Here is a 23,616-nt window from a genome sequence, read left to right on the forward strand (position 1 = left end):
ACCTCCACTTACTGCGGCAATACTACCTGCTCCTCACACAGGACTGATGTCACGCAATCCAAGAAGTGGCTTTAGAGCGGAATAATCTGTGGTCTTGGGTTCTCCTCTCTGGAGAGAGAGGGAGGTGGCGGGATTGGACTTGGGGTACCTGGGAGGTCATTTGGGAGATATGGATCCATGAACAAATATATAAATAAAGTAGTTTGAGTTTCACTTGTAAACATCGACATTATTGATCACAAAAGTCCCATTTGAAAGGGAATTAGTGATGGGGGAGGTGCAGTGGGCAGTATTACTAAACTTTGGTCATCTGTATGTTGAGTATAAAAAGTTGGAATTGGTGATTAATCATGCAATTGAATATTGCGATCAGCATAGATTATTGGCATTGCAAGTATTTTCGGCTATATTTGCTTCGATTACAATTTGAGAGACTTTTCTTCCTGTTAAAAGCTCGAAGAGGAACCTTTGGGGATTTTTAACCAATCTCAATTCACTACGTGATTCGGAAGCCCTCGTCTGAAAGAAAAACGAGGCATTAACTTTTAAAGATTAAACCTTGCTGAACGTGCAATAAGACTGACCTCTTTCAACTTGTATTTTAAACCACCAGCGTACGTGGTAATTATTCTAAAGCAGTACTTTAAATGTCGAAAATATTAAACTTATTTTCTTAATGTGTGCGATTTCAGCCCGCAGGCACAGAGTACACGTGTTCTCTCATCTGGCTGCAGCTCCTTCATCAGCGCCAACATCCCAGGCTTCTCGATCACACGCCTGCTTACGCGACACTGTCTCATTCGCTTTCTGGTGCTCTAATGTAGCGGGTTTGTCTCTGCAGCACGACTAATCAGTTCATTGATCTGAAATCACACGTGTAGCGCAAATTAAGACGTAATTTGAGTGGATTTAGGATTCATGTTAAACGAAATGTAAGATAAAACTACACATTGAAAGGCCTGCCTACATTTTCTATAATGTCCGATGTGATTTAACAGTAAGCCAAAAACATATTTGACTAAGAATACGTTATCAGCAGCGATTTAGTCCTAGCGTGAAGTGGACTGAATTTTGCTGTATTTTACATTTTTATTTTCTGAAAATCCTCAAGAAAGGTTACAAAGTGCACCCCCTGGACGTCTTCACAGCCAGCACTGGGACGATATTTAAGGTATAAATTGGATCACAATGCGTAATTACAACAGAACGTACTGACTCAGCCGGAGAAAATGGAAACATGAAATAAAAGAATACGTAAAACAACACCGGTTCCTATTCGGACAGTTTTCAACAGACTCGGCGCTGTTTCCTGATCGCTGCTATGATCTTCCCCGACTCTCGCGCTCTATCCGGGCTCCTCAGTACGAGCGGACACGGGGTTTGTTCCGTGAGAATCTGCTTTCTCTGTCGGCAAACCTGAACCCCATTAAGAGAGAATATCTCTGTGCCTTTAAAAAGACGTACTTGGCAAACAGTAGGTATCATGGATTTGTTCTCTGTGGGAAGCAAAATGTGGGTTTCGGGCATTTCTCTCTTCAGCTTCTTGGTGTTCGGGCGTTTCTGTGACGCCGCTACATGGCGCTCAGTTCCCGGACGGCGAACCGGTATCACGCACAAGGGGGCTGTGTTTTACGACGTTCCTCGGTTTCCACAGCAGGATACGCCGCTCGTGCGGGCTGTGTCGGTAGCGTGCGGGGAGAGTCAAATCGTGGTGCAAGTCAGGAGAGACCTGTTCGGTACCGGTCAGCTGATCAACTCCTCGGACGTCAGTCTGGGAGGCTGTGCGGCCACAAGGCAAGACGACGCGGCGCAGGTCCTGATCTTCGAGTCCGAGCTGCAGGCGTGTCGTAGTTCGCTGACGGTAGGGTGTCCGGCTTTGACATTATAGCTTCATATTTTAGTGGTGTGCCGGCTTCACCCGTCGCTTCTCTCCTAGAGCGCACCAGAGGAGCTAGTGTACAACTTCTCTCTCAACTACACCCCGCGGGCGATTGCCAACACCCCCATCGTGAGAACGAATGGCGCCGTTGTCGGTATTGAGTGTCGCTACATGAGGTGAGGGAGGCATCTGCTGTCCTGCAGGGTCCACGGAGCTCCAGGGCTGAATAAGGACCGTGTCACTCTGCTGGAGTCTTTCCCAGGTTTCACAATGTGAGCAGCAGCGCCCTGAAGCCCACCTGGGTCCCCTACACTTCCACCAAGTCTGCGGAGGATGTCCTGGATTTCTCCCTGGTGCTCATGGCTGGTATGTGCTCTTGTAGGGGAGAGGTGCAGCAAGACTCCCTTTCGCACTGGGGATGTCTGCTAGAGAAGATTGCTTTGTTGAATTAGCTTGACTGGGGGTTTATGAAGGTTTGCTCCCAGTAACCGGAGCTCTTTGAAGGGATCTGTATTTGGGAGACGTTCATCTGGTTCTCTGCTATTTTCCTGTAATGGCTCCTCTCCAATACTAGATGACTGGATCTCCCCAAGGACCTCCAACGTGTTCTACCTGGGGGACGTCCTGAATATTGAAGCCTCCGTCAGCCAGGCTGACCACCAGCCCCTCCGGCTCTGTGGACAGCTGTGTGGCCACCCTGGTGCCTGACCAGACCTCTACCCCCAGATATGCCTTCATTAAGAATCATGGGTGAGTCCTGTGCCTTCTGATGGAGGAACTGCTGTGCAGACGGTGCACTTGCAATGACCTCCCCTCTCCCCCAGGTGCCTGACTGATGCCAAAACTACAGGCTCCAGTTCTCAGTTCATGCCAAGACCCCAGGACGGCAAGCTGAGGATGAAGCTGGATGCCTTCAGGTTCTATCAAGATGCCAGGAGCTCAGTGAGTGTCTTCTTGTGGCCTCTGGGCTGTGAGGAGGTTTAGCTGCAGTGGAGCCTCTGACTGAAGGTGTGCTGTTCCAGATCTACATCACCTGCCTTCTGAAGGTGACTGCTGCTTCCCAGAGTGTGGACTCCCTGAACAAGGCCTGCTACACTACTGGGAATGTGTAAGTGAGGAGGAGGGTGTTGCCCGCAATGCGCTCTGATGCGGGTGTCTGCGGTGATGCCTGTCCTGCTGTAGGTGGACGTCTGTGGATGGGAGTGATCAGGTGTGCAGCTGCTGTGACTCCAGCTGTCCTACTACCAAATCCAGGCACTGGATGAGAATGAAGAGGGATCAGGGATCTAAAGAGGGTGAGACTCTCTTGCTTGTGGTTTCCTCAAAATGAGAAGAGGGGATTCTGGAGTGGAACACTAGCATCTACAAGAACTAGAAGTATTAACATGTGGTACATTGAGGGATTGTGAGCAGAAGTCTTCATGGGGAAAACCATGGCACTGTATGCTGTACACAATCCCTCCTGCTCTTATTCTTGGGGAATGTAGGCAAAATGTTGAAATGCAACTGTTCTCTGGATTGCTACATGAAAAGGGCTGTTCCAAAGGGTGTCCTTCCCTCCAACATGCTCCTTAAGTCCTGGTCAGGCTTATGTGAAAGTGAATGCTGTCTTCTGCAGCGCTGTAGGTATTTCAATCCAGAATTCCTTCCAGTTGCAGCTGCTGAGTGGGAAGGCAATGCCACAGTTGGTCCTCTGTTTGTGCTGGGAGAGCAGGCTGTTGGGAGAGCAGGCTGTTGACCGCCCAGCAGAGGTGGAAGGTCAGAGGTCTCAGCTGAGAGCACAGGAGGAAGGTGATGTAACAGGTAGAGGAAGCCTTTAGTACCCAACCTGTTTACTGACTGGAGTCTCAGTGGGACTGAACTGGTCTAAAAGCATTTCTATGGTAGAGCAGTGTGAGCTAACCTGTCCTCTCTTTCCAGGAGTGTCTGCTGAGCCTGTGATCCTGGCTGCTCTGGGGGCAGTGGTGGGGCTGGTCTGTGTGGCTGTGCTGGGGACTGTCCTTTACAGGAGACTGCAGAGTAAATCCACTGAGCTGACTGTGGAGAAATAAAGGAGGGATTGGAAACTGTCTCTCTGTGTGATACTTGTTCCTTTCTTAATCCAGTGCAATAGACCTTGACACCTGCTTATTGCACTGACCTCTCATGTTCTCATCATGCTACCCTGTTCAGTGTCTTTGCCACAAGCACTGTGGGCAGAGGGTGGGCTTGGGCTGTTACTGCACTGGCTCCAGTGGCTGTCGGCTAGTCTGACTGCCTTTCTTGTGCAGGTGCTAAGCATTAAACTGCAGCTCCACTCTGTAGAGTAGATGCTATGGGTGGGGAGCTTCTCTGCAGCTGATGATGGCTGCTGTAGTACTCATGCATGGGAGCAGCCTGGACTCCAGCCTGTTACAGGTCCCTGCCAGCAGCACATGGATGGTTGATTTTTGCTTCTAATTCAGGTTCTAGTTGACACAGCATCCTTTATGAAGGGTAGAGGAGAGCCACAAGGCAGCCACGTTTCTAGTGTTGCTATGTGGGGCTCTTTATGGTAACTGAGACGCCTGATATGGTTCTCGTTTTCTTTGATTTTATGGAGGGATCTGACTTTCTTACTTCGTTCTGAGGTGAAAATGTTTTGGTACGACCGCGGCGTTCGGTACCGAATGGAGCGGGCGTAGGACTCGGGAGAAGAGGTTAATCAGAAGCGGGGAAAGGTACACCTACACTACCAGACACGAAGGGAGGAGCCTGTTTCCAGCCTCTCTCCCCCTATATACAGTACAGTCCCCTAGTCCCGCCCCCCAAGCGCTCTTTCCAGCCCGCCCTGCGTGCGCATGGCTCTACAGTATTATCAAACTAAGTGTGTGGATGGAGTTTAGATTTTTCTAAACAGTATTGTACTTAGGATTTCGTTCTAATAGACAGTACAGGCTAAGACAAGAGCCTAAACAAAATTAGCTTGCATGAGCAGAAGAGATGTAACCGATAGCTGAAAACCGCCGCTCCAGCTTCCTGTGTCTCTCGAACATGATGCATCATGTTGAGATGCGAGTGGAAAATTCCTTCTGCTACCTCTTTCTGTTGCAGCTGAGGATGATACTAATGTCCGAAAATGGCCCATTAGCATTGAGATCGTAATTTGTTTCTGAAGCGTAGAAAAGAAAATCTTGATAAGAGATCTCGAAAGAGGGGAACGCCGAAACCAGCCATTGTAATAGTGCATAAAATGTAATCCTATGTATTTCATTTGGTTTGGGGTCCGTTACATCCAATTAACTAACAAACGGTAGACATGACCCATTGTCAAGCTAGAGACGTCGACTATGCGAGGTTTTTCTTGCTAGAAGTTAGCAGATTCTCGTTTGCCGCAATTGTACACATGCCGTATACCTGCAAATCGGCCCTATCCAGACAAAAGCGTGAAAGCGCAGTTCAGCGATTATAACCGGCATTAAAACGCATTGCTTTCCGTGCGGCTTTTCCAGTATTTTACTAAATGGAGGTGTGAATTCAACCTGTAGCCGCTCTCCTCAGAGCTCAAGCGGATTAAAGCATACCTGAGGTCCACAACCCAGGCACAGACTTTCCCCATCTTCACAGCTTTGCTGATCTCACCTCCCTTGCTACTGATGGCTCTCGATTTAAGCGTTTTACCTTCATCTTTATTTCTGCAATTGCTTTCCACAAAGGTTTCAGTGCAGTACTTTTTAAGTTATGATTTGCTATCATTCTTACGAAGCGGAGATCCTATTTGTTATGAATTCTCACACATCAAGGTCAGTGTACAGGCGAAGGTTCAAACGGGAGCTCCCAGGGTACTGTGGACTAGGCAGGCTCGGAGTCAAAGAAAGAAACTAGGTGGGGGCAGGAAAACAGGCTCACTGGAAGAACACGGCTCAGTACAAGGCACTCAGGAGGTTGAGGCAAGACTTCGCGAAAAAAACGAGGCTTAGACAGGCTTTATATAACGTTAAAAACTTTTCGAGGGTGTGGCAAATAAGGTGATGACAGGTAGCACCCAATCACAAATCGGGGAACAGAGAGATATTTTTGTACTTTCCATTTATGTGTATTGGGTCAAAATGTTGTGATCCCAGATCACCAGCTTGCTCTTAATTTTTCCTATGCCGAATCCCGGCAAAACATTTGAAGCATTTCGAAACAGTGTGAGGCCATGAAGTCGCGTTCAGCCTGGTCACGCGCCTTTCGATACGGACTTCGGAGCAGTGGACAGTATGGTAACGCTATGCTCCAAATGCATCGAAGCAGTTTCGAATCAGTGTTTCGAGTCGTGTTTCTTTAAACCAGTCGCTAAAGCAAGATCAAACGATTCCTGGCTCAAACATCCAAATATATTAGCAGCCCAATGATGTGAAATTGTAAGCAGTGCTGATTTTAATTGGATTTAAAAATCACCGCTGAGGTTCTGTTTCCTCACTTGTTTCCACATCACGGCTGAAGACAATTCTTAAGAATGACGCTGGAGGGAACCAGCAGAGCGATCTGCGCACCTGGACTCAATTCCTGACCCTGGAGACGCGCAGAGCGTCTGACGTCCTCGTGCGCCCGCTTCAGCCTGCTGCTGTCCAATCGCCGAGCTCAGCCAATCAGCGCGCAGAGAGAACTTAAGGCGCTGAGCGCGGCTTTCCTCTAGTTCCTCTCCGAGTTCCGCCATGGAGAAGTCTGGGGTTAGTGGGAAAGTGTGGAGTCTGTGTGCCTTGCTTTTTGTGTTGCTGGATGTGGCTCTAGCCCAGAATCAGAAATGTCTGGTGAGCGATAATGACAAGGTGGTGTGTGGAGACCCGACCGTCACGAGAGCCGACTGTGAAGCAGGAAACTGTTGCTTTGATCAGACAAGCCAGAGGCGCTGCTACTATGGGAATGATGGTGGGTTTGTGTAACCTGAGCACTTCAGAGCAGGACTCCTTTTTTTATAATGGGACTGAATCCAGCCTTTGTATCCCCTCAGTGACTGTGCAGTGCACCAGGGATGGTCAGTTTGTGGTTGTGGTGTCCAGGAATGCCACCAGCCCTCCGCTGAGCCTGGACTCGGTCAGTCTGCTGGGGGGTGGCAGTGCAGCCTGTGGCCCTGTTGGCACCACTGCTGGCTTTGCCATGTTCAAGTTCCCAGTCAGTGCCTGTGGCACCAGGATGAGGGTGAGTTGCAGCCAGTGTCTTGTTCCCAGAGTGCCAGTGTGTGCAGGCTGTGCCTGTCATGTCCCCACCCCTGTTCCAGGTGGAGGCTGGTGCTGTAGTGTATGAGAACCTGATGAACTCCAGCTTCGAGGTGAGGCCGGGACCTGATGGCTCCATCACGAGGGACAGTGCCTACAGGTGGGCAGGTTGCCTTCTCCTTCCTCGGCTCCCCTCGGCCTGTGCCAGTTCCTGATGGCTGGCTTCTTCCTGCAGGCTGTTCTTCCAGTGCAGGTATGCAGATGATGAGCTGGTTCCTCTGCAGGCAATGGTCTATACGGTCTCTCCACCCCCTCCAGCAGTGGCCCCAGGACCCCTCCGTGTGGAGCTCCAACTGGCAAGAGGTACCTGTGCTGAGCCTTCAGCTCTGCTCGGCTGCCCTGCAGGGTGAAATAGTGCTCAAGCTCCCTCCTCCTCCTCAGGAGAGCAGTATGACTCCTACTACAGTGAGGGTGACTACCCTGTGACCAAGGTCCTGCAGGATCCTGTGTATGTGGAGGTTCACATCTTGCAGAGGACGGATCCCAATATTGTCCTGACGCTGGGAGACTGCTGGGCCACTTCCACCCCAAGCCCTCTGAGCCAGCCCCAGTGGAGCCTCCTGGTTGCTGGGTAACCTGTCCTCCTGTAGCTCTTGCTGGATTCCCCACTGCTGACCCCTGCTGGCAGAGCTCTCACCCTTCTCCTCCTGCTGCAGGTGCCCATACAGAGATGACGACTACCAGACCACTCTGATCCCTGTGGGCGGCTCCTCAGGGCTGCTGTACCCAACGCACTACCAGCGCTTCATGGTCCGGATGTTCACTTTTGTGGACCCTGCCTCCCAGCTCCCCCTGAAGGAGACGGTAAGGAGCCGTGGCTGGGAGGCACCAGCTTGATCCCCGAGGGCAGCTGACCTTCTCTCACCCCTGCTCTGCTCTCTCCAGGTCTACATCCACTGCAGTGCAGCAGTGTGCCAGCCGACTGCTACTGACCGCTGTGTCCCAACCTGCAGCAGGAGGAGTGAGTACCTGTCGCATGTCGGCTCCAGTGCTCCAGCTGAGGGGTACCTGTTGGCTGCTGAATCCTGGTCGTCAGTCCTCCCAGCAGTTCTTCTGTTCCTCTTCCAGGAAGGGCAGCTGCTGCAGCACGCGGGGGCTCCTCCAAAGACACTGCAGTGGTCTCTAGTGGAGAAGTGATCCTGACTGCCTCTGAGCTCCCAGCCCAGGGTGAAGCGCATCGGCTCTGGTCTGAAGGTGAGAGGCTCCACTGTGTGAGCGGTGTTGGCGTGTTGCTCTGGCTGTGTACTGACTGCTGCCTGCTCTCTCCTCAGTGCCCCAGGTCTTCAGCTATGGCTTGCTGGCAGTAGCTGCCTCCACTGTGCTTGTGGTCTCTGCGCTGCTGCTGGTAGCTGGGTGGAGATTCAGACCTTGTACACAGAACAAAGCTGTAACTGGAGCATAATAAAGGGAGAAATGAACTCTGGTCCTCCTCAGCCTTTTTCTTATTCACTCTCTTAATGATGTCTAAGACGCTTACAGCTGCTTCTTTCTAGAAGGAATGGTGGCAAAAACACTGCTTAACAGCTCAATGTAATGATTATTGCAGTAAGAGGGCTTTTCTGCATCCAGCTCTGAAACCTCTTCCAGAACCACCTCCTTCGTCTTGGTAATCTGACCACTGAGGAAGGTAATTAATACTGCAGGTGCTGCTTGGAGTCGGGGACAGTGCTGTTCCCCTTGCAGCGACTGTAGGGGAACTGACTTCGTACCTCCACTTACTGCGGCAATACTACCTGCTCCTCACACAGGACTGATGTCACGCAATCCAGGAAGTGGCTTTAGAGCGGGATAATCTGTGGTCTTGGCTTCTACTCTCTGAAGAGAAATGGAAGTGGCGGGATTGGACTTGGGGTACCTGCGAGGTCATTTGGGAGACACTGGTCCATAAATTATTATAAAAATAAAATCAAGTTTTTCACTCAAAAATAAAAACATTCATGATCACCTAAATGACATGATTTCAAGGGGGGTTAGTGACGGGTGTAAAATTTCTAGAATCAGTGATCAATCATGCAATTGAATATTGTAATCCAAACAGTTTATTGGCATTGCAAATATTTTGAGCAATATTTGCCTCTACTACAATTGGAGAAACTTTTTTTTTAATCCTGTTAAAAGCTAGGAGAGAAACCTTTGACAACTTGGGGATTTTTGACCAATCTCAATTCACTACGTGATTAGGAATCCCTTGTCTGAAAGAAAAATGAGGCATTAACTTTTAAAGATTAAACCCTGCTGAACATGCAATAAGACTGACCTCTTTCAAATTGTATTTTGAACCACCAGCATATGTAGTAATTATTCTGAAGTAATACTTCAATTATTTACTTCCACTTGTATAACGCTTTTCTGGTAATGTGGACTCCCCTCCACCACCTGGAGGATGTGACGGCAGCCATAGTGCGCCAGAATGCTCACCACACACCAGCTCTCAGGGGGAGAAGATTCACAGATGGGGATTATTAGGAGGCCATGATTCTTTTAGAGAGACGCCCTGGGATTTTTAATGACCACAGCGAGTCAGGACCTCGGTTTTACGTCTCAGCCGAAGGACGGCGCCTGTTTACGGTCTAGTGTCCTCATTGCTATACTGGGGCATTAGGACCCACATGTACCACAGGGTTAGCGCCCCCTGCTGGCCCCACTAACACCTCTTCCGGCAGTGACCTTCGTTGTTCCCAGGAGCTCTCCCATCCACGTACTGACCAGGCTCACACCTGCTCAGCTTTAGTGGGCTGCCAGTTGTGAGCTGCAGAGTGAAATGGCTGCTGGCTGTGCCAAATGTCGAAAATATCAAACTTATTTTCTTAATGTGTGCGATTTCAGCCCGCAGGCACAGAGTACACGTGTTCTGTCATCTGTCTGCAGCTCCTTCATTAGCGCCAACATCGCAGGCTTCTCGATCACACGCCTGCTTACGCGACTGTCTCATTCGCTTTCTGGTGCTCTAATGTAGCGGGTTTGTCTCTGCAACACGACTAATCAGTTCATTGATCTGAAATCACACGTGTAGTGCAAATTAAGACGTAATTTGAGTGGATTTAGGATTCATGTCAAACGAAATGTAAGATAAGAAAACTACAGATTGAAAGGCCTGCCTACATTTTCTATAATTTCATAATGCCCTATGTGATTTAACAGTAAGGCAAAAACATATTTGACTGAGAATACGTTTTCAGCAGCGATTTAATCCTAGCCTGAAGTGGACTGGATTTTGCTGTAGTTTTTCATTTTTATTTTCTCAAAATCCTCAAGAAAAGTCACGAAGTGCACCCCCTGGACGTCTTCACAGCCAGAACTGGGACGACATGATGCCATTTAAGGTAGAAATTGGATCGTAATGCGTAATTACAACAGAACGCACTGACTCAGCCGGAGAAAATTGAAACATTAAATAAAAGAATACGTAAAACATCACCGGTCCTATTCGGACAGTTTTCAACAGGCTCGGCGCTGTTTCCTGATCGCTGCTCTGATCTTCCCCAACTCTCGCGCTCTATCCGGGCTCCTCAGTACGAGCGGACACGGGGTTTGTTCACGTGAGAATCTGCTTTCTCTGTCGGCAGACCTGAACCCCATTAAGAGAGAATATCTGTGTGCCTTTAAAAAGACGTACTTGGCAAACAGTAGGTATCATGGATTTGTTCTCTATGGGAAACAAAATGTGGATTTCGGGTATTTCTTTCTTCAGCTTCTTGGTGTTCTTTCGTTGCGGTGTTTTCTGTGACGCCGCTACAAGGCGCTCAGTTCCCGGACGGCGAACCGGTATCACGCACAAGGGGGCTGTGTTTTACAAAATTCCTCGGTTTCTACGGCAGCCTACGCCGCTCGTGGGGGCTGTGTCGGTAGCGTGCGGGGAGAGTCAAATCGTGGTGCAAGTCAGGAGAGACCTGTTCGGTACCGGTCAGCTGCTCAACTCCTCGGACGTCAGTCTGGGAGGCTGTGCGGCCACAAGGCAAGACGACGCGGCGCAGGTCCTGATCTTCGAGTCCGAGCTGCAGGCGTGTCGTAGTTCGCTGACGGTAGGGTGTCCGGCTTTGACATCATAGCTTCATATTTTAGTGGTGTGCCGGCTTCACCCGTCGCTTCTCTCCTAGAGTGCACCAGAGGAGCTAGTGTACAACTTCTCTCTCAACTACACCCCGCGGGCGATTGCCAACACCCCCATCGTGAGAACGAATGGCGCCGTTGTCGGGATTGAGTGTCGCTACATGAGGTGAGGGAGGCATCTGCTGTCCTGCAGGGTCCACAGAGCTCCAGGGCTGAATAAGGATCGTGTCACTCTGCTGGAGTCTCTTTCTCAGGTTTCACAATGTGAGCAGCAGCGCCCTGAAGCCCACCTGGGTCCCCTACACTTCCACCAAGTCTGCGGAGGATGTCCTGGATTTCTCCCTGGTGCTCATGGCTGGTATGTGCTCTTGTAGGGGAGAGGTGCAGCAAGACTCCCTTTCGAACTGGGGATGTCTGCTAGAGAAGATTGCTTTGTTGAATTAGCTTGACTGGGGGTCTATGAAGGTTTGCTCCCAGAAACCGGAGCTCTTTGAAGGTATCTGTATTTGGGAGACGTTCATCTGGTTCTCTGCTATTTTCCTGTAATGGCTCCTCTCCAATGCTAGATGACTGGAGCTCCCCAAGGACCTCCAACGTGTTCTACCTGGGGGACGTCCTGAATATTGAAGCCTCCGTCAGCCAGGCCGACCACCAGCCCCTCCGGCTCTTTGTGGACAGCTGTGTGGCCACCCTGGTGCCTGACCAGACCTCTACCCCCAGATATGCCTTCATTGAGAATCATGGGTGAGTCCTGTGCCTTCTGGTGGAGGAACTGCTGTGTAGACGGTGCACTTGCAATGACCTCCCCTCTCCCCCAGGTGCCTGACTGATGCCAAAACAACAGGCTCCAGTTCTCAGTTCATGCCAAGACCCCAGGACGGCAAGCTGAGGATGAAGCTGGATGCCTTCAGGTTCTATCAAGATGCCAGGAGCTCAGTGAGTGTCTTCCTGTGGCCTCTGGGCTGTGAGGAGGTTTAGCTGCAGTGGAGCCTCTGACTGAAGGTGTGCTGTTCCAGATCTACATCACCTGCCTTCTGAAGGTGACTGCTGCTTCCCAGAGTGTGGACTCCCTGAACAAGGCCTGCTACGCTACTGGGAATGTGTAAGTGAGGAGGAGGCTGTTGCCCGCAACGTGCTCTGATGTGGGTGTCTGCAGTGATGCCTGTCCTGCTGTAGGTGGACGTCTGTGGATGGGAGTGATCAGGTGTGCAGCTGCTGTGACTCCAGCTGTCCTACTACCAAATCCAGGCACTGGATGAGAATGAGGAGGGATCTGGGATCTAAAGAGGGTGAGACTCTCTTGCTTGTGGCTTCTCAAAATGAGAAGAGGGGATTCTAGTTCTTGTAGATGCTAGTGTTCCACTCCAGTAGTATGGACATTGGTACATTGAGGGATTGTGAGCAGAAGTCTTCATAGAAAACCATGGCACTGTATGCTGTACACAATCCCTCCTGCTCTTATTCTTGGGGAATGTAGGCAACTGTTCTCTGGATTGCTACATGAAAAGGAGCGTTACAAAGGGTGTCCTTCCCTCCAACATGCTCCTTAAGTCCTGGTCAGGCTTATGTGAGAGTGAATGCTGTCTTCTGCAGCGCTGTAGGTATTTTAATCCAGAATTCCTTCCAGTTGCAGCTGCTGAGTGGGAAGGCGATGCCACAGTTGGTCCTCTGTTTGTACTGGAAGAGCAGGCTGACCGCCCAGCAGAGGTGGAAGGTCAGAGGTCTCAGCTGAGAGCACAGGAGGAAGGTGATGCAACAGGTAGAGGAAGCCTTTAGTATCCAACCTGTATACTGACTGGAGTCTCAGTGGGACTGAACTGGTCTAAAAGCATTTCTATGGTAGAGCAGTGTGAGCTACCCTGTCCTCTTTCCAGGAGTGTCTGCTGAGCCTGTGATCCTGGCTGCTCTGGGGGCAGTGGTGGGGCTGGTCTGTGTGGCTGTGCTGGGGACTGTCCTTTACAGGAGACTGCAGAGCAAATCCACTGAGCTGACTGTGATGGAGAAATAAACGAGGGATTGGAAACTGTTTCAGTCAGTCTTTTCTACTGTACTTCTGTCAAACTGGGGGCAACAGATCAGTATTTGTCTTGTCCACTGAACTATAATGCTGGCATGTTAAGGACGGACTCTGTGTGCCTTTGCCACATCTATTGAAAGGGTCAGCTACTGTTGGCTCCAATTCACTGAGGATTTTAAAGCTCACCCAGTACAATGGTTCAATCACCACTGCTACACTGGGTTTTCATGTGCTGACTCTTGGAATTAAGCTAAGGCTGCTGTGTTTAGGTATTATTTCTACACTGGCCATCTGTGTATGCTTTAGTGATGCTTGCAAGAGCAGGTTTTGGCTGCACAGTGCTGTCTGAGTCAGTGAGAGTGAGTAGTATCCAGATCAGTTTGTTGCACACCAGGAATTTGATGGAGAGGTTTCTGAGTTAGGCCTGCCACCCTGACAAATGTAGGCAGGGCTGTGCTCTCAAATTTAAACTGTTTATTAAGTAACTTTTACAGGTAAGAACAAGTGATCTAGGATCCTTTGCCAGCCTAGAAGATGAAGAAACTATCTGCTTAGTGTTGTTTATGAAACTGGTGGGTTGCAGGCTCCAGGTTTAAGATTATCAATCCAGATGGCAAATTAAGTTGTAAACACCTTCACTGTAATCAAGGAAGGTACAAATGTACAGCAGTTTTGGTTTTTTATTTCCAGCTGTGACCTGTCTTCCCACTGGATGGCCTGAGCTCAGCAGGGCTAGGCTATAGTGGGGTGGGACACTTCTAAGGAGAAAACCAAGCTGTTGCTGTAAGTGATTTTGGTAAACCAGTAGATTTCAGACTAGAATTTGCTATGTTGGTGCCCAGTATAGGGACATGGTACTGAAGGAGGTGCTGCTGTTCAGGGTAGCCATTAAACTTTACTACTTGCCCATGAAAGCTGCTGTGGCTCTTTGAAGTAGATGGAGAATTTATGCTGGTGTGCGGATATAATTGCTTTTTTAATTTTATCATTTTTATCTAAAGTGGCTTTACATAAAAGTATTAATAAAAATAAACCACTTAAGTGGCAGTGAGCTGCTGATTCTTGCCTGTGCATTCCCAGCAGGAGCAGGTCAGCACAGGCCTGCTTATCTAAGAAAGAGGGCTTTAGTGAAGTTGGTCTCCACATTCACTGTGACCTTGGCTGTGCTGCTCTTCAGTGTGTAGTCAGGCTGGACCATTTTTTGGTTCACCTACAACAGAGACAGAAGGAGCGGGAAGTCAATGCTGGCATCAGTTTCAATGTACAAAAAGGCTGCTAATGTTTTGAGAACGCACAGATCCTAGGCATGGTTACAAATGAGAGGAGGCCCTTCACCAATCAGCCCCTGTTGAATATTTAGGGGTTAGTAGTTTTCTTGAAAAAACACAAGGTTTTTAGCTTCAACAAGCATGTTCCAGTCCCCCACAGCCTTTTGTGTAAAGCTGTGACTCCTGTTCTGCCATATAAGTTACTTGTGACCTCTTGTTCGTTAAATACTTCAAATAGGTAATAAAATGCTTCCATCCCTGTGATGTGTGATGTGTCAGCAGTGCTCTGGGTGTTTCTGATGTATGAAGTGTCTTGCAGCAGCCTTAAACACACCCAGCTCCTGCTGTCACTGGACAACTGAGGCCTCACAACGTGGACAGAGTTAAGGGTTGCTTAGTGCAGTGTCTTAAGTCCCACACAGTTGGCACACATGGTAAATGTATAATACACTCTAATTGCAGCAACTTTCTTAGACATTTGGGACTGAAAACTTCACAAAACCACAGGTTCATTTCTTTGTAATTTTGTCCTCGTTATTGTAGCGGTTCCCTGTCCCAGTCCTGATGTAACACTGCCTGCTGGTCTTCATTCCAGCTGAGCTCTTAACACATCTGCTTGATCCTTTAGACTTTTATTTAACATGTTCCTTCAGTCAGTGCTGAGTGTCAAAACTACCCATCTTCCAGGACACTGGCCCCAGCCTCTCTGTAGCCTGCTGGGTGTTATTTTAGCCTCAACAGCTCTTGCTAGTTGAACAGACACAGGTGAGAGTGACTCTGTATGAGACACACCTACAGTATAAGGAATGTTTCCTCCTTCTGCAGACCCCCAGGTGTATATCCACGTCAGGCACCACAGCTGAATGAGGCCACTTCTGAATCTGGGTTGATACGTATTACAGCTCTCTTCTGAGCTGTTAAGAGCCGAGAGCAAATTTACACGTGTGTACCAGGCAGTAAACTAAAATCAGTCAGCCTGTGATGATTACAGGTGACCTGCTATGAAGATCTTTATTTGATTTGTGGGAAAGTGAGCTTCTTCCCCAAAAAGCTCCCCTGAAGTGATGTTCCAGTGTCAAATGCATCACGTCCAGAGGGCATGAGAGCACTGGTAAGGACCAGAGTGAGGGTTAACAGCCTTATATGAGAGCAACTTTGTTCTCCTACCGCGTCTCCTCAGGCCTGTGTGCTGTCCCCCATCCCATGCATTCTGTACACAGACAGCTGTAGAAGCCTTTTGGAGGACAGGCACGTCATTACGTTTGCTGATGGCTCTGTCGTTGGCTGTCTCCTCCAAGACATAGACACTGATCATGGGCCTGTGGTGGACTATTTTGTTGAATGGTGCAACAAATCTTTCGTTCAGTTTAAAATGTTAAAACCAAATACATGCAAAAAAAACAGATTAAGCAGAACAGCAACTGAACTAGCAAAGGTGTCGGTGCACATCTGCTACAGCTGGCAGACATCCATGCCAGACAAATAATGCGGAAGGCCCATATAGTCACCGACCATCACGACCACCCCTTGCGCTGTGAATTTGGTATGTCTTTTACTTGACCCAAGGAACGATCCGCAGAGCAAATGACCCAACTGGGACAATAGCAGGAAGTAAGTGAGACCAGCAGTCCAGCGCGATCGGCCTCTGGGGGCAGGAGGGCTGGTGGCAGGGCCTTGGCCTTGAAGATGTGGTCTGGGCAGAACCCCGCTGCTCACCTTCATGAACAGGTCCGCCAGGTGATACCTCGGAGCATATTTTTCGAAGACTTCTTCCATCACCCAAAACAAGGGGGATCCTCTTTCAGGATGGCGTAAGGCTTGGTTACCTGCGGGGTGGAGAATGCCCACGTCAGTCCCCCTCACCGCCAAGGGCATGTCAGCCCCCAAAGCCACAGGACCTGATTACAGTGCGTTTAATACTGCCTTTATCATCTGAAAAATCAAATACCAGTAGGTGCAAAATTGCTACCGTTTGTTCTTTAGATTTAAACATTCCGACCTGCTCCAGTATTGGTGCTCGGTGCTCTGTCTTATCTCCTTCATTGTCAGCCCACTGTGCTGTACAGATGACCAACTGAACAGTCTAAAACTATGGAGCTGTCTTGGTCTCCCAGGGTGCCTTTGTACTGCTTTTTAGGTGCTCAGATAAGCAGCTTGTCAATGGCACGAGAGGCTCCTTCCTCCCTAGTGTGCACAGTTCTCACCTGGCATTGTGGGGTAAACTGTGAAGGTGTCGCTTATTGTGGGCAGTTTGTACTTCTGAATACCATCGTCCTCAAAATCAGATGGCAGATCGTCAGCCTGCATTACTCCTTCATCCACATCACCTTTAATGTGGAAAGAATTGTGCAAAGTTTGGAAAAGCATACGGGATGTTTAATGGCATCATCCTTTAAGAATGCACATATCTGTAGAAAAACACACATTTTATTAATGACACAATGTTACCAGCCCTAGAGGGACCCCTGACACAGGACACCAGCCCTACAGAGACACCAACGCTGTACACCAGACATAGAGAGACACTGACACTGTACATTACTGCACAACCCTGGTATTACAGCGGGCGGAGCAGTGGTTCTGTGGCTAAGGATCTGTGCCTGTGACTGGAAGGTTGCTGGTTCAAATCCCACAGCTGGCAGAGGAATCCTACTCTGTTGGGCCCCTGAGCAAGGCCCTTAACCCCAACTGCTCCAGGGGTGCTGTATAATAGCTGACCTGTGCTCTGACCCCAGGCTTCTCTCCTTGTTTATGTGTCTCATGGAGAGCAAGCTGGGGTATGTGAAAAAAGATGAATTCCTGATGCAAGATAGTGTATAGGGCTAATAAAGTGATGTTATGTTATTATTTACATACTTCCCCTGCAGGCCTGGATGATAAAGACCTTGGGCTGTCCCTGCAGTTTGGGGCACTCCTTGTTGTTGAAGAGGGCAAAGATCTCCTTCAGAAGAGCTGGCTGGTTATCTGTGCCCAGAATGCTGTCTTCCTTACCGTGGGCCATGAGAACCACAACACAGCACCTGACCTGACGGCGATTGGCGCGGTCTCTGAAGGCTGTGAGCTCCGGGATGATTTCCTGTTAATGGACCCGAAAATGAAACCTTTCTAATGAAATCTTCACGCTGAAGTTGTCTGTTACTGAAGCATTTACATTCAAGAACAGCCAGTAACTTTGTTACCAGACCCCTTCAAGATCCTAGTTAATGTTATAACACCCTCTTAATGTTAATCTTTCCCAGGTTATAAACAGAAGTTGTGTATGTTTCATTATAACACTATTACTTAAATATGAAGCAGAGGTCACAAGGGCAAGCTACAGGGAAGAACAACAGGAGGTACTTCTTTACACAAAGGGTGGTGGGAGCTTGAAACAAGCGGTCCACCCATGTGGATGATCCTGGGATCAATTCGTTACTAGCAACCAAACAAGCTATTTAGGCAGAAGAGCCTCCTCTTGTTTCCTTTGAAACAAGAGGAGGCTCTTGTTTCCTTAAACCTTGAACCTTTTTCCTTGAACCTTTGTTTCCCTGAACCTCTTGTTTCCTTGAACCTTTCTCATATTCTTAATGTGTTTAATGCTCCTGTAATATGTGTACATAATATATCATATTTAACTTCATTATTATTATATTGTGAAATGGACACATCCTAGGTTACCAACTGACTGATGTGGCTCTACTTCTCCGTTAGCCCATAGCCAGCAATTCTTGTACTGGGAACAACCCCACCTTCCAAAGTATAAAGTCCCTTTGACCCCCATCCCCACCCCAGGAAAGGGATGGTTTAGAGTAGTCAAGGTGTGTATAGAGGGGTGGAGGATACCTGACCACCTGGCAAAAAAAACAACTAAACATGAGGAGACCATGTAAACTCCCCACAGACAGGCAGCCCCGTCTGGGGCTGTGCAGCTGCATGAAGGCTCTGGGGTGTCTTTCTGCAGCTCTGCTGCGCCAGTGGAGAGAGACTATAGGACTGGAAGAGAACGGGCGGCCATTACCTTCCCCAGCAGGTCCGTCTCCTCCGTGCACTTGAAGCCATACTTGCTCAGGAGCTTCCGGGTCCGCTCCAGGTCTACTTCCGCCCCCCGGCGGTTCTCCTTCTGGCACAGGATGAAGGCCTCCCGCGCGCCGTCTATATCATAAACATCATCCTGAAAACAGAGGGAAAGGAGTGGTACTTTAATCTCTACTGTACATTAATTTTCCATTGTTTCAAATCATGTTAATATAATCAGCAACTTGTGTCCATTTGGAAGGCTGTACTATAGAGCTCAGTTCAGACCTAAGACTTTCAGAACATCGGGAGAATTCATCTCTTTTCTGCTTCATCCAGTACAGGGCCACAGCCAAGCTGGAGCCTATCCCAGCAAGCAATGGGCAGGAAGCAGGATACCCCCTGGACACGATGCCAGCCCATTGCAAGATGGACAGAACATTCATATCATAGCCCAATTTTCACAGAAGCCAATTAACCTTCCAGTTTGTCTTTGGACTGTGGGAAGAAACTGCAGCTCCCAGAGGAAACCCATGCAAATACAGGGATAGCATGCAAACTCCACACAGATAGCACCCCAGCCATTTCATGGCATTCAATATATTTTGCCTTTGAACCCAGTTTTAAATGCTTCGATAATTGGTTAATAACTGGTTTATTTAAAGCCAGGAAAACTGGGTAATGTTTTAAGGTCAGTTCTTTGTTCTCAGTCTGTGAGCTAGATAAGTCTGGCCAGCTCACGAGGGCCTGTCTCTTTCCTTCTTACAGGTATAATCGTCAGTGTAGCTTCAGTGAATCTACAGAGCAGGATGGGCTGATATCATGTATTCTTCATGCGGTCTCCGTTGTACTGGAGATGGGGTAGGATCCATATTGAAATCCCAATACATCCACCAAGTATTTGACACACAACAACCTATAAGACTACTCAATTACTAATTATAACTGCTTACCTTGTCTATATAGCATCCCTCAGTGTTTGAGCTCTGCAAACCAATGGAATCTGAGAGAGAAATAAATGTCAGACATCAGTATACTTTGGTGCTGAGCCAGTAGGTGGCACACTTTCCTCTGGATTCAAACAAGACTTCAGAACTGTGATGGGGAACACTATACTGCCTTTCAAAAAGTTTGCACAAAGAAATTGCAGATCTACAGAGTCCTGCTCCTGCACACAGGGGAGCATAAGGAGGCGGAGCCAGATTCCATCCCACCCACCTTCTAGCCACTCACTGTTTGACACGTCACAGGCTGCACCGCCGTGTACCAGACGTCAGCGGTGACTGGAGGAGAGGTCCATGCCTCACCAGCAGCGCCATGTCTTTCCTTTACAGGGCACACTCAGAAGCACTCACACCAGGGGCAGTTTTCACAGAACCAATTAACCTACCAGCATGTCTTTTCCTGCAACTCACAACTCACAAGTGGCAGCCCACTGGAGCTAAGCAGGGGTGAGCTTGGTCAGTATCTGGATGAGAGACCTCCTGGGAAAAACTAAGGCTGCTGCTAAAAGAGATGTTAGTGGGGCCGGCAGGGTGCTCACCCTGTGGCCTGTGTGGGTCCTAATGCCCCAGTATAGTGATGGGGACACTATACTGTAAAAAGGCACCGTCCTTCAGATGAGATGTTAAACTCTCTGTGGTCATTAAAAATCCCAGGGTGTCTCTGGAAAAGAGTAGGGATGTTACCCCAGTGTCCTGGCCAAATTTCCCCCTGGCCTTCACCAATGGCCTCCTAATGATTCCCATCTATGAACTGGCATCATCACTCTGTTCTTCTTCCCACTGAGAGCTCGTGTGGGGTGAGTGTACTGGGTTGCCGTCACATCATGCAGGTGGGGCTGCACACTGGTGGTGGAGGGGAGTCTGCATTACCTGTAAAATGCTTTGAGTTGAGCGTCCAGCAAAGCGCTCTATAAGCGGAGGGAATTATTATTTTGTCTTGGGACTTTGGGAGGAAACTGGAGCACCTGGAGTCAACCAAACAAACAGAGGGAGAACATACAGACTCCACACAGACGTCAGCAGGTCCAGAATTGAACCCAGCGCCCCAGGGATCCAAGGCAGCCATGCTAATCACTGTGCCACAGTGTTTACTACCTTAAGGGCTAGATGGGCTGTATGGCCTCCTCTGTTTCTTTCTTAGGCCGTTATGGCTGTCAGAACTGAAGAGTGCTGTTTGACAGAGACAGGCAGACAGAATTTACCCTCACCGTCCGTTTTATAAACCTTCTCAGGCGGAGCGCTGTGGCTTTCGGCAGGAGGGCGTTTCTGCGCTGTAAGGGAAAATCACAAAGCAGAAAGAGGGTAAGTCAGGGTGTCCTGTGGTGAGGGGTGTGAAAACTCTCTGATGAGCTGCCCTGGAATCTCGTAGCTCCGGCCTCCAGAGCCACAGCCACTGGTCGGCTCCTTGGTTTTCCGACATTAACCCTGCAGCTCCTCGTTCTCCCGAACTGGGATGAAGAACAATGCAGTCTGGAGCCCAGTGTGCAGATTTCCAAATGACATTAACCTGCGTCTTAGTATGCCTGTCAAAGTACTGTAACGCATCTTTAAGAACCAGTCCAGACTTTTACAACTTTGTCCCTCCGTTTTTTTGTCTTAGTTTTTCTTCTCGCTAGATCCCTTCGGAAGCGGGTGTACCTCCGTGCAAGGCTGCAGTGAAGGGCTGCAGCAGCCCGATCATCCGCGGGTCATTCCTGGGAATCTTTCCCACCGCCTCCTGAACGGCGACCACGGATTCCTCCAGCCCGTACTGAGACACGATCACCTCGGGCATCTCCTCCCTGGCCATCTTCTTCTTGCTTTGGGGTATTTTAGGGAGCAGCATCATCATCTTCTTATACTGCGGCTCCGTTAGCTCTTCGATGATACTGCTCAAGGCCTGGCACCAGTCGTCCTGAGAAATTCCTCTTGCCATTCCCTGAGGAATAACAGCCCACGCATCCCAAATTCAGGCTTTCCAAGCAAAGTTTACACGCAGAATCAATATCAAAACATCTGCAGAGCTTAAAATGAAACATTGGACAACTCCTATCAATCACCAACTCTTCCAGCACATGCTACTGAGTGCAACAGACCTCAATACTCCACTAGAAAACTCTCGAACTCCCTAATTATTAATGAATTAGGACGACACATTCATCCAAAGCAACATGTATTCATGTACTTCAATACAGGCATTTAGTGGAGCAATCTGAAGCTGTGCTTCCCTTTGGGATTTAAATCTGCAAACCTGCAAGCTTCTCCATACTACTGCTTCAATACAGCACCTTTTTAGATTCATCAAATGCAAAATGCTGCAAACTGTAAGTAATAATAAGTAATACTAATAGGAAATAAGAATGTCAATTGAGTGCACACAGGTCATATAAACATACGATAAGTGACGTGACAAACTAGCCAGCCCATCTAGACCATTTGGAATGTCATAGCTAACTAACGCTCCTTTAAAGAAACCAGTGTATGGGCTACAACAACATGGCTGGGCAGCTTGTTCCACACTCCCAAAACTCTTTGTGTAAAGAAATGCCTCCTGGTCTTAGTTTTGAATGTACCTTGCTCTGGTTTGTGCTTCACTGTTGGTTCTGAAGGTCCACTGGTTTGACTGCTGGAGGGTTTTGAATACTGGAATCAGGTCCCATCGATGTAGTGGTAACAAACAGTGGGTTGGGAGGCTGCTGTCAAGACTTGAGCCCAGGGGATTGCCATAAGCTGGACATCAGTGTGAACCCACACATTGGACTTATAGGAGACAAGACTTCATAATCACCTGCTAATTGCCAAATGAGGCTGATCAAATATTGATCAATATAATTACATACAAAATTCCCTTGAGAGCATTATGACTAGAACCATGCAGCTCAAAATTAGTACTCCACTCTTCAGGCTAAACCGGTTCTCCAGGAAATCTGAGATTGACTCGCCCCCTTCTTGTCTACCACTTTGCAGTGAGCGATTTAGGCAGGTGGAGTTCCTGGGAGCTCCAAACTGAAACGGTATTTCTAAAGAACCCAGAAAACAAAATGAAAATGAAATGGGAGTGTAGCAGACACACACAAAGGCACACAGATTTCAAAGTTTTCCAAATACATACAAGTGTTCAAAACTGACAGTGTCACTGACTAAAACAACTCAGAGGACTTCTTCAGAATAGACAGTGTAACATTTACCAGAGGACACAAGTGGAAACTAAACGGAATGCATTTGTCACTGAACAAAAAGCACAAAAAGGGTGGTGGGAGTATGGAGCAAATTAGCCTTGTCAAAGCTTAAACCCTGGCCTTTCTTAATTAACGGTTGGATGAGATCCTGGAATCAATTAACCTCTAGCTAATTATTGTGACATGATGTGTAGGCTGATCTAATGCTAAACATTTACGAATACAAGAAGCTGAAACTATACATGATAGAGGAATTCACAGAAGGTATAACAAAGACCAGTAGTGTGGCTGAGTGGTTTGAGCTCTTAATGCCTCCCCAGCAGGTTGTGGGTTCAAATCCCATTAGTATTGCAGCTGTTTAGCCCTTGAACAAAACATTTTACTCAGATTTCTCCAGTAAATGCCTTGTTGCAGGACCAGATCTATTACTGTAAACAAGAAGTTGCCCTTACCTGCTAGAGCAAGGAAAAGAATAGGATATTGGAATAATAATGATGGCTTACCCGCGTCTAGAGTTTAGCAGTTCTATGCAGCACAACACAAAACTCCTTTCTCAGGCTCATGAGAGCTTATATAGAGGTGACTGTGCTTGAGGTGTGGCTACACTGAAGCAAAACAAGGAAAACAAAAAGCTTTTATTTGACTGGCATATCGCTGGGATCCTGAATGTGGTGCCAATAAGAGTAGGTAAACATTTCACTTCACGGCTCGCAGGATGCAGACGTACAATGGCAAAATCCCTGAATTCCCCCAGGCCTTTGTACTTTTACTGTAATTTGCAATTGCCCAACTCCCCACACAGCTCACATCCCTCAAACAGAGAGCTGGCTTTAGAGAGCAAGCACAGCGATCGATCGATCGTGGTGGTTCTAAAAACTACAGATAAGAAAAGTGTGACCCCCCCTTTTGCAGAGATAAACTGGGCTATGTTTTTACAAAGGAAGTCCACACCCTGAAGACAGCAGAGAGGTCGCAGGGCCTAAAACAAACAATGACTGAGTGGAATTAAAACCTGTTAAGATCAAGGA

At 48.3% G+C, this 23,616-nt stretch overlaps 5 protein-coding genes and 1 long non-coding RNA gene across 10 annotated transcripts; 5 read left to right on the forward strand and 1 right to left on the reverse strand.

Moving 5' to 3' along the window:
• The first annotated feature begins 1,482 nt into the window (after positions 1-1,482).
• Positions 1,483-2,346, forward strand: LOC138237325 (zona pellucida sperm-binding protein 3-like). The gene is made up of 3 exons (XM_069186842.1): positions 1,483-1,861; positions 1,937-2,055; positions 2,142-2,346. The coding sequence occupies exons 1-3, from the start codon at positions 1,484-1,486 to the stop codon at positions 2,329-2,331; spliced, it is 687 nt and encodes a 228-aa protein (XP_069042943.1). The 5' UTR covers position 1,483; the 3' UTR covers positions 2,332-2,346.
• A 338-nt stretch (positions 2,347-2,684) lies between these two features.
• On the forward strand, positions 2,685-3,596 carry LOC138237804 (zona pellucida sperm-binding protein 3-like; the record flags this gene model as incomplete). The annotated part of the gene is made up of 4 exons (XM_069187651.1): positions 2,685-2,821; positions 2,902-2,987; positions 3,062-3,174; positions 3,532-3,596. Coding segments are annotated over exons 1-4 (339 nt in total), but the record flags the coding sequence as incomplete, so codon positions are not given.
• Positions 3,597-3,598: 2 nt separating this feature from the next.
• Positions 3,599-3,950, forward strand: LOC138237341 (uncharacterized). The gene is made up of 2 exons (XR_011188883.1): positions 3,599-3,682; positions 3,800-3,950. It is a non-coding gene; the product is annotated as an uncharacterized lncRNA (long non-coding RNA).
• Positions 3,951-6,513: 2,563 nt separating this feature from the next.
• Positions 6,514-8,516, forward strand: LOC138237392 (zona pellucida sperm-binding protein 4-like). Its single transcript, XM_069186846.1, has 9 exons — positions 6,514-6,751; positions 6,834-7,021; positions 7,101-7,198; positions 7,274-7,401; positions 7,480-7,669; positions 7,755-7,902; positions 7,984-8,059; positions 8,167-8,292; positions 8,370-8,516. The coding sequence occupies exons 1-9, from the start codon at positions 6,538-6,540 to the stop codon at positions 8,498-8,500; spliced, it is 1,299 nt and encodes a 432-aa protein (XP_069042947.1). The 5' UTR covers positions 6,514-6,537; the 3' UTR covers positions 8,501-8,516.
• Positions 8,517-10,731: 2,215 nt separating this feature from the next.
• On the forward strand, positions 10,732-13,174 carry LOC107076541 (zona pellucida sperm-binding protein 3-like). Of its 2 annotated transcripts, none has more exons than XM_069186844.1 (9): positions 10,732-11,120; positions 11,196-11,314; positions 11,403-11,506; positions 11,715-11,892; positions 11,967-12,084; positions 12,165-12,250; positions 12,325-12,437; positions 12,782-12,907; positions 13,023-13,174. In XM_069186844.1, exons 1-9 carry the CDS (start codon positions 10,734-10,736, stop codon positions 13,154-13,156), a joined length of 1,365 nt encoding a protein of 454 aa, XP_069042945.1. In that variant the 5' UTR covers positions 10,732-10,733; the 3' UTR covers positions 13,157-13,174. The 2 variants fall into 2 exon arrangements, with proteins under 2 accessions (XP_069042945.1, XP_069042944.1); XM_069186843.1 differs by having other exon boundaries at positions 10,733-11,120; positions 12,776-12,907.
• Positions 13,175-13,624: 450 nt separating this feature from the next.
• Positions 13,625-23,199, reverse strand: LOC107076539 (caspase-14-like). 4 transcript variants are annotated; one of them, XM_069186849.1, is made up of 9 exons: positions 23,092-23,199; positions 21,069-21,348; positions 20,639-20,701; positions 19,380-19,429; positions 18,431-18,583; positions 17,290-17,509; positions 16,638-16,760; positions 16,150-16,259; positions 13,625-14,375 (listed from the first exon to the last, which is right to left on the reverse strand). In XM_069186849.1, exons 2-9 carry the CDS (start codon positions 21,343-21,345, stop codon positions 14,271-14,273), a joined length of 1,101 nt encoding a protein of 366 aa, XP_069042950.1. In that variant the 5' UTR covers positions 21,346-21,348; positions 23,092-23,199; the 3' UTR covers positions 13,625-14,270. The 4 variants fall into 4 exon arrangements, with proteins under 4 accessions (XP_069042950.1, XP_069042951.1, XP_069042952.1 ...); XM_069186850.1 differs by lacking the exon at positions 23,092-23,199 and adding an exon at positions 21,983-22,357; XM_069186851.1 differs by lacking the exon at positions 20,639-20,701 and having other exon boundaries at positions 23,092-23,193.
• Between the last annotated feature and the right edge of the window lie 417 nt (positions 23,200-23,616).

Source organism: Lepisosteus oculatus, chromosome 3 (genome assembly GCF_040954835.1).
Source record: "Lepisosteus oculatus isolate fLepOcu1 chromosome 3, fLepOcu1.hap2, whole genome shotgun sequence".
Classification (NCBI taxonomy): Eukaryota; Metazoa; Chordata; class Actinopteri; order Semionotiformes; family Lepisosteidae; genus Lepisosteus; species Lepisosteus oculatus.

Excerpts from the sequence above, each read along its gene's own strand:
- LOC138237325 (XM_069186842.1), top strand. The coding sequence starts at position 1,484 with ATGGATTTGTTCTCTGTGGGAAGCAAAATGTGGGTTTCGGGCATTTCT. Across the intron at positions 1,862-1,936 it reads CGTGTCGTAGTTCGCTGACG|AGCGCACCAGAGGAGCTAGT; the intron begins GTAGGGTGTCCG and ends CTTCTCTCCTAG. Across the intron at positions 2,056-2,141 it reads ATTGAGTGTCGCTACATGAG|GTTTCACAATGTGAGCAGCA; the intron begins GTGAGGGAGGCA and ends AGTCTTTCCCAG.
- LOC138237392 (XM_069186846.1), top strand. The coding sequence starts at position 6,538 with ATGGAGAAGTCTGGGGTTAGTGGGAAAGTGTGGAGTCTGTGTGCCTTG. Across the intron at positions 7,199-7,273 it reads ACGAGGGACAGTGCCTACAG|GCTGTTCTTCCAGTGCAGGT; the intron begins GTGGGCAGGTTG and ends TTCTTCCTGCAG. Across the intron at positions 8,060-8,166 it reads CCCAACCTGCAGCAGGAGGA|GAAGGGCAGCTGCTGCAGCA; the intron begins GTGAGTACCTGT and ends TTCCTCTTCCAG.
- LOC107076541 (XM_069186843.1), top strand. The coding sequence starts at position 10,734 with ATGGATTTGTTCTCTATGGGAAACAAAATGTGGATTTCGGGTATTTCT. Across the intron at positions 11,315-11,402 it reads ATTGAGTGTCGCTACATGAG|GTTTCACAATGTGAGCAGCA; the intron begins GTGAGGGAGGCA and ends TCTCTTTCTCAG. Across the intron at positions 11,507-11,714 it reads CTCCCTGGTGCTCATGGCTG|ATGACTGGAGCTCCCCAAGG; the intron begins GTATGTGCTCTT and ends CTCCAATGCTAG.
- LOC107076539 (XM_069186849.1), bottom strand. The coding sequence starts at position 21,345 with ATGGCAAGAGGAATTTCTCAGGACGACTGGTGCCAGGCCTTGAGCAGT. Across the intron at positions 17,510-18,430 it reads AGACGGACCTGCTGGGGAAG|GAAATCATCCCGGAGCTCAC; the intron begins GTAATGGCCGCC and ends GTCCATTAACAG. Across the intron at positions 16,260-16,637 it reads AGTTTACCCCACAATGCCAG|GTAACCAAGCCTTACGCCAT; the intron begins GTGAGAACTGTG and ends TCCACCCCGCAG.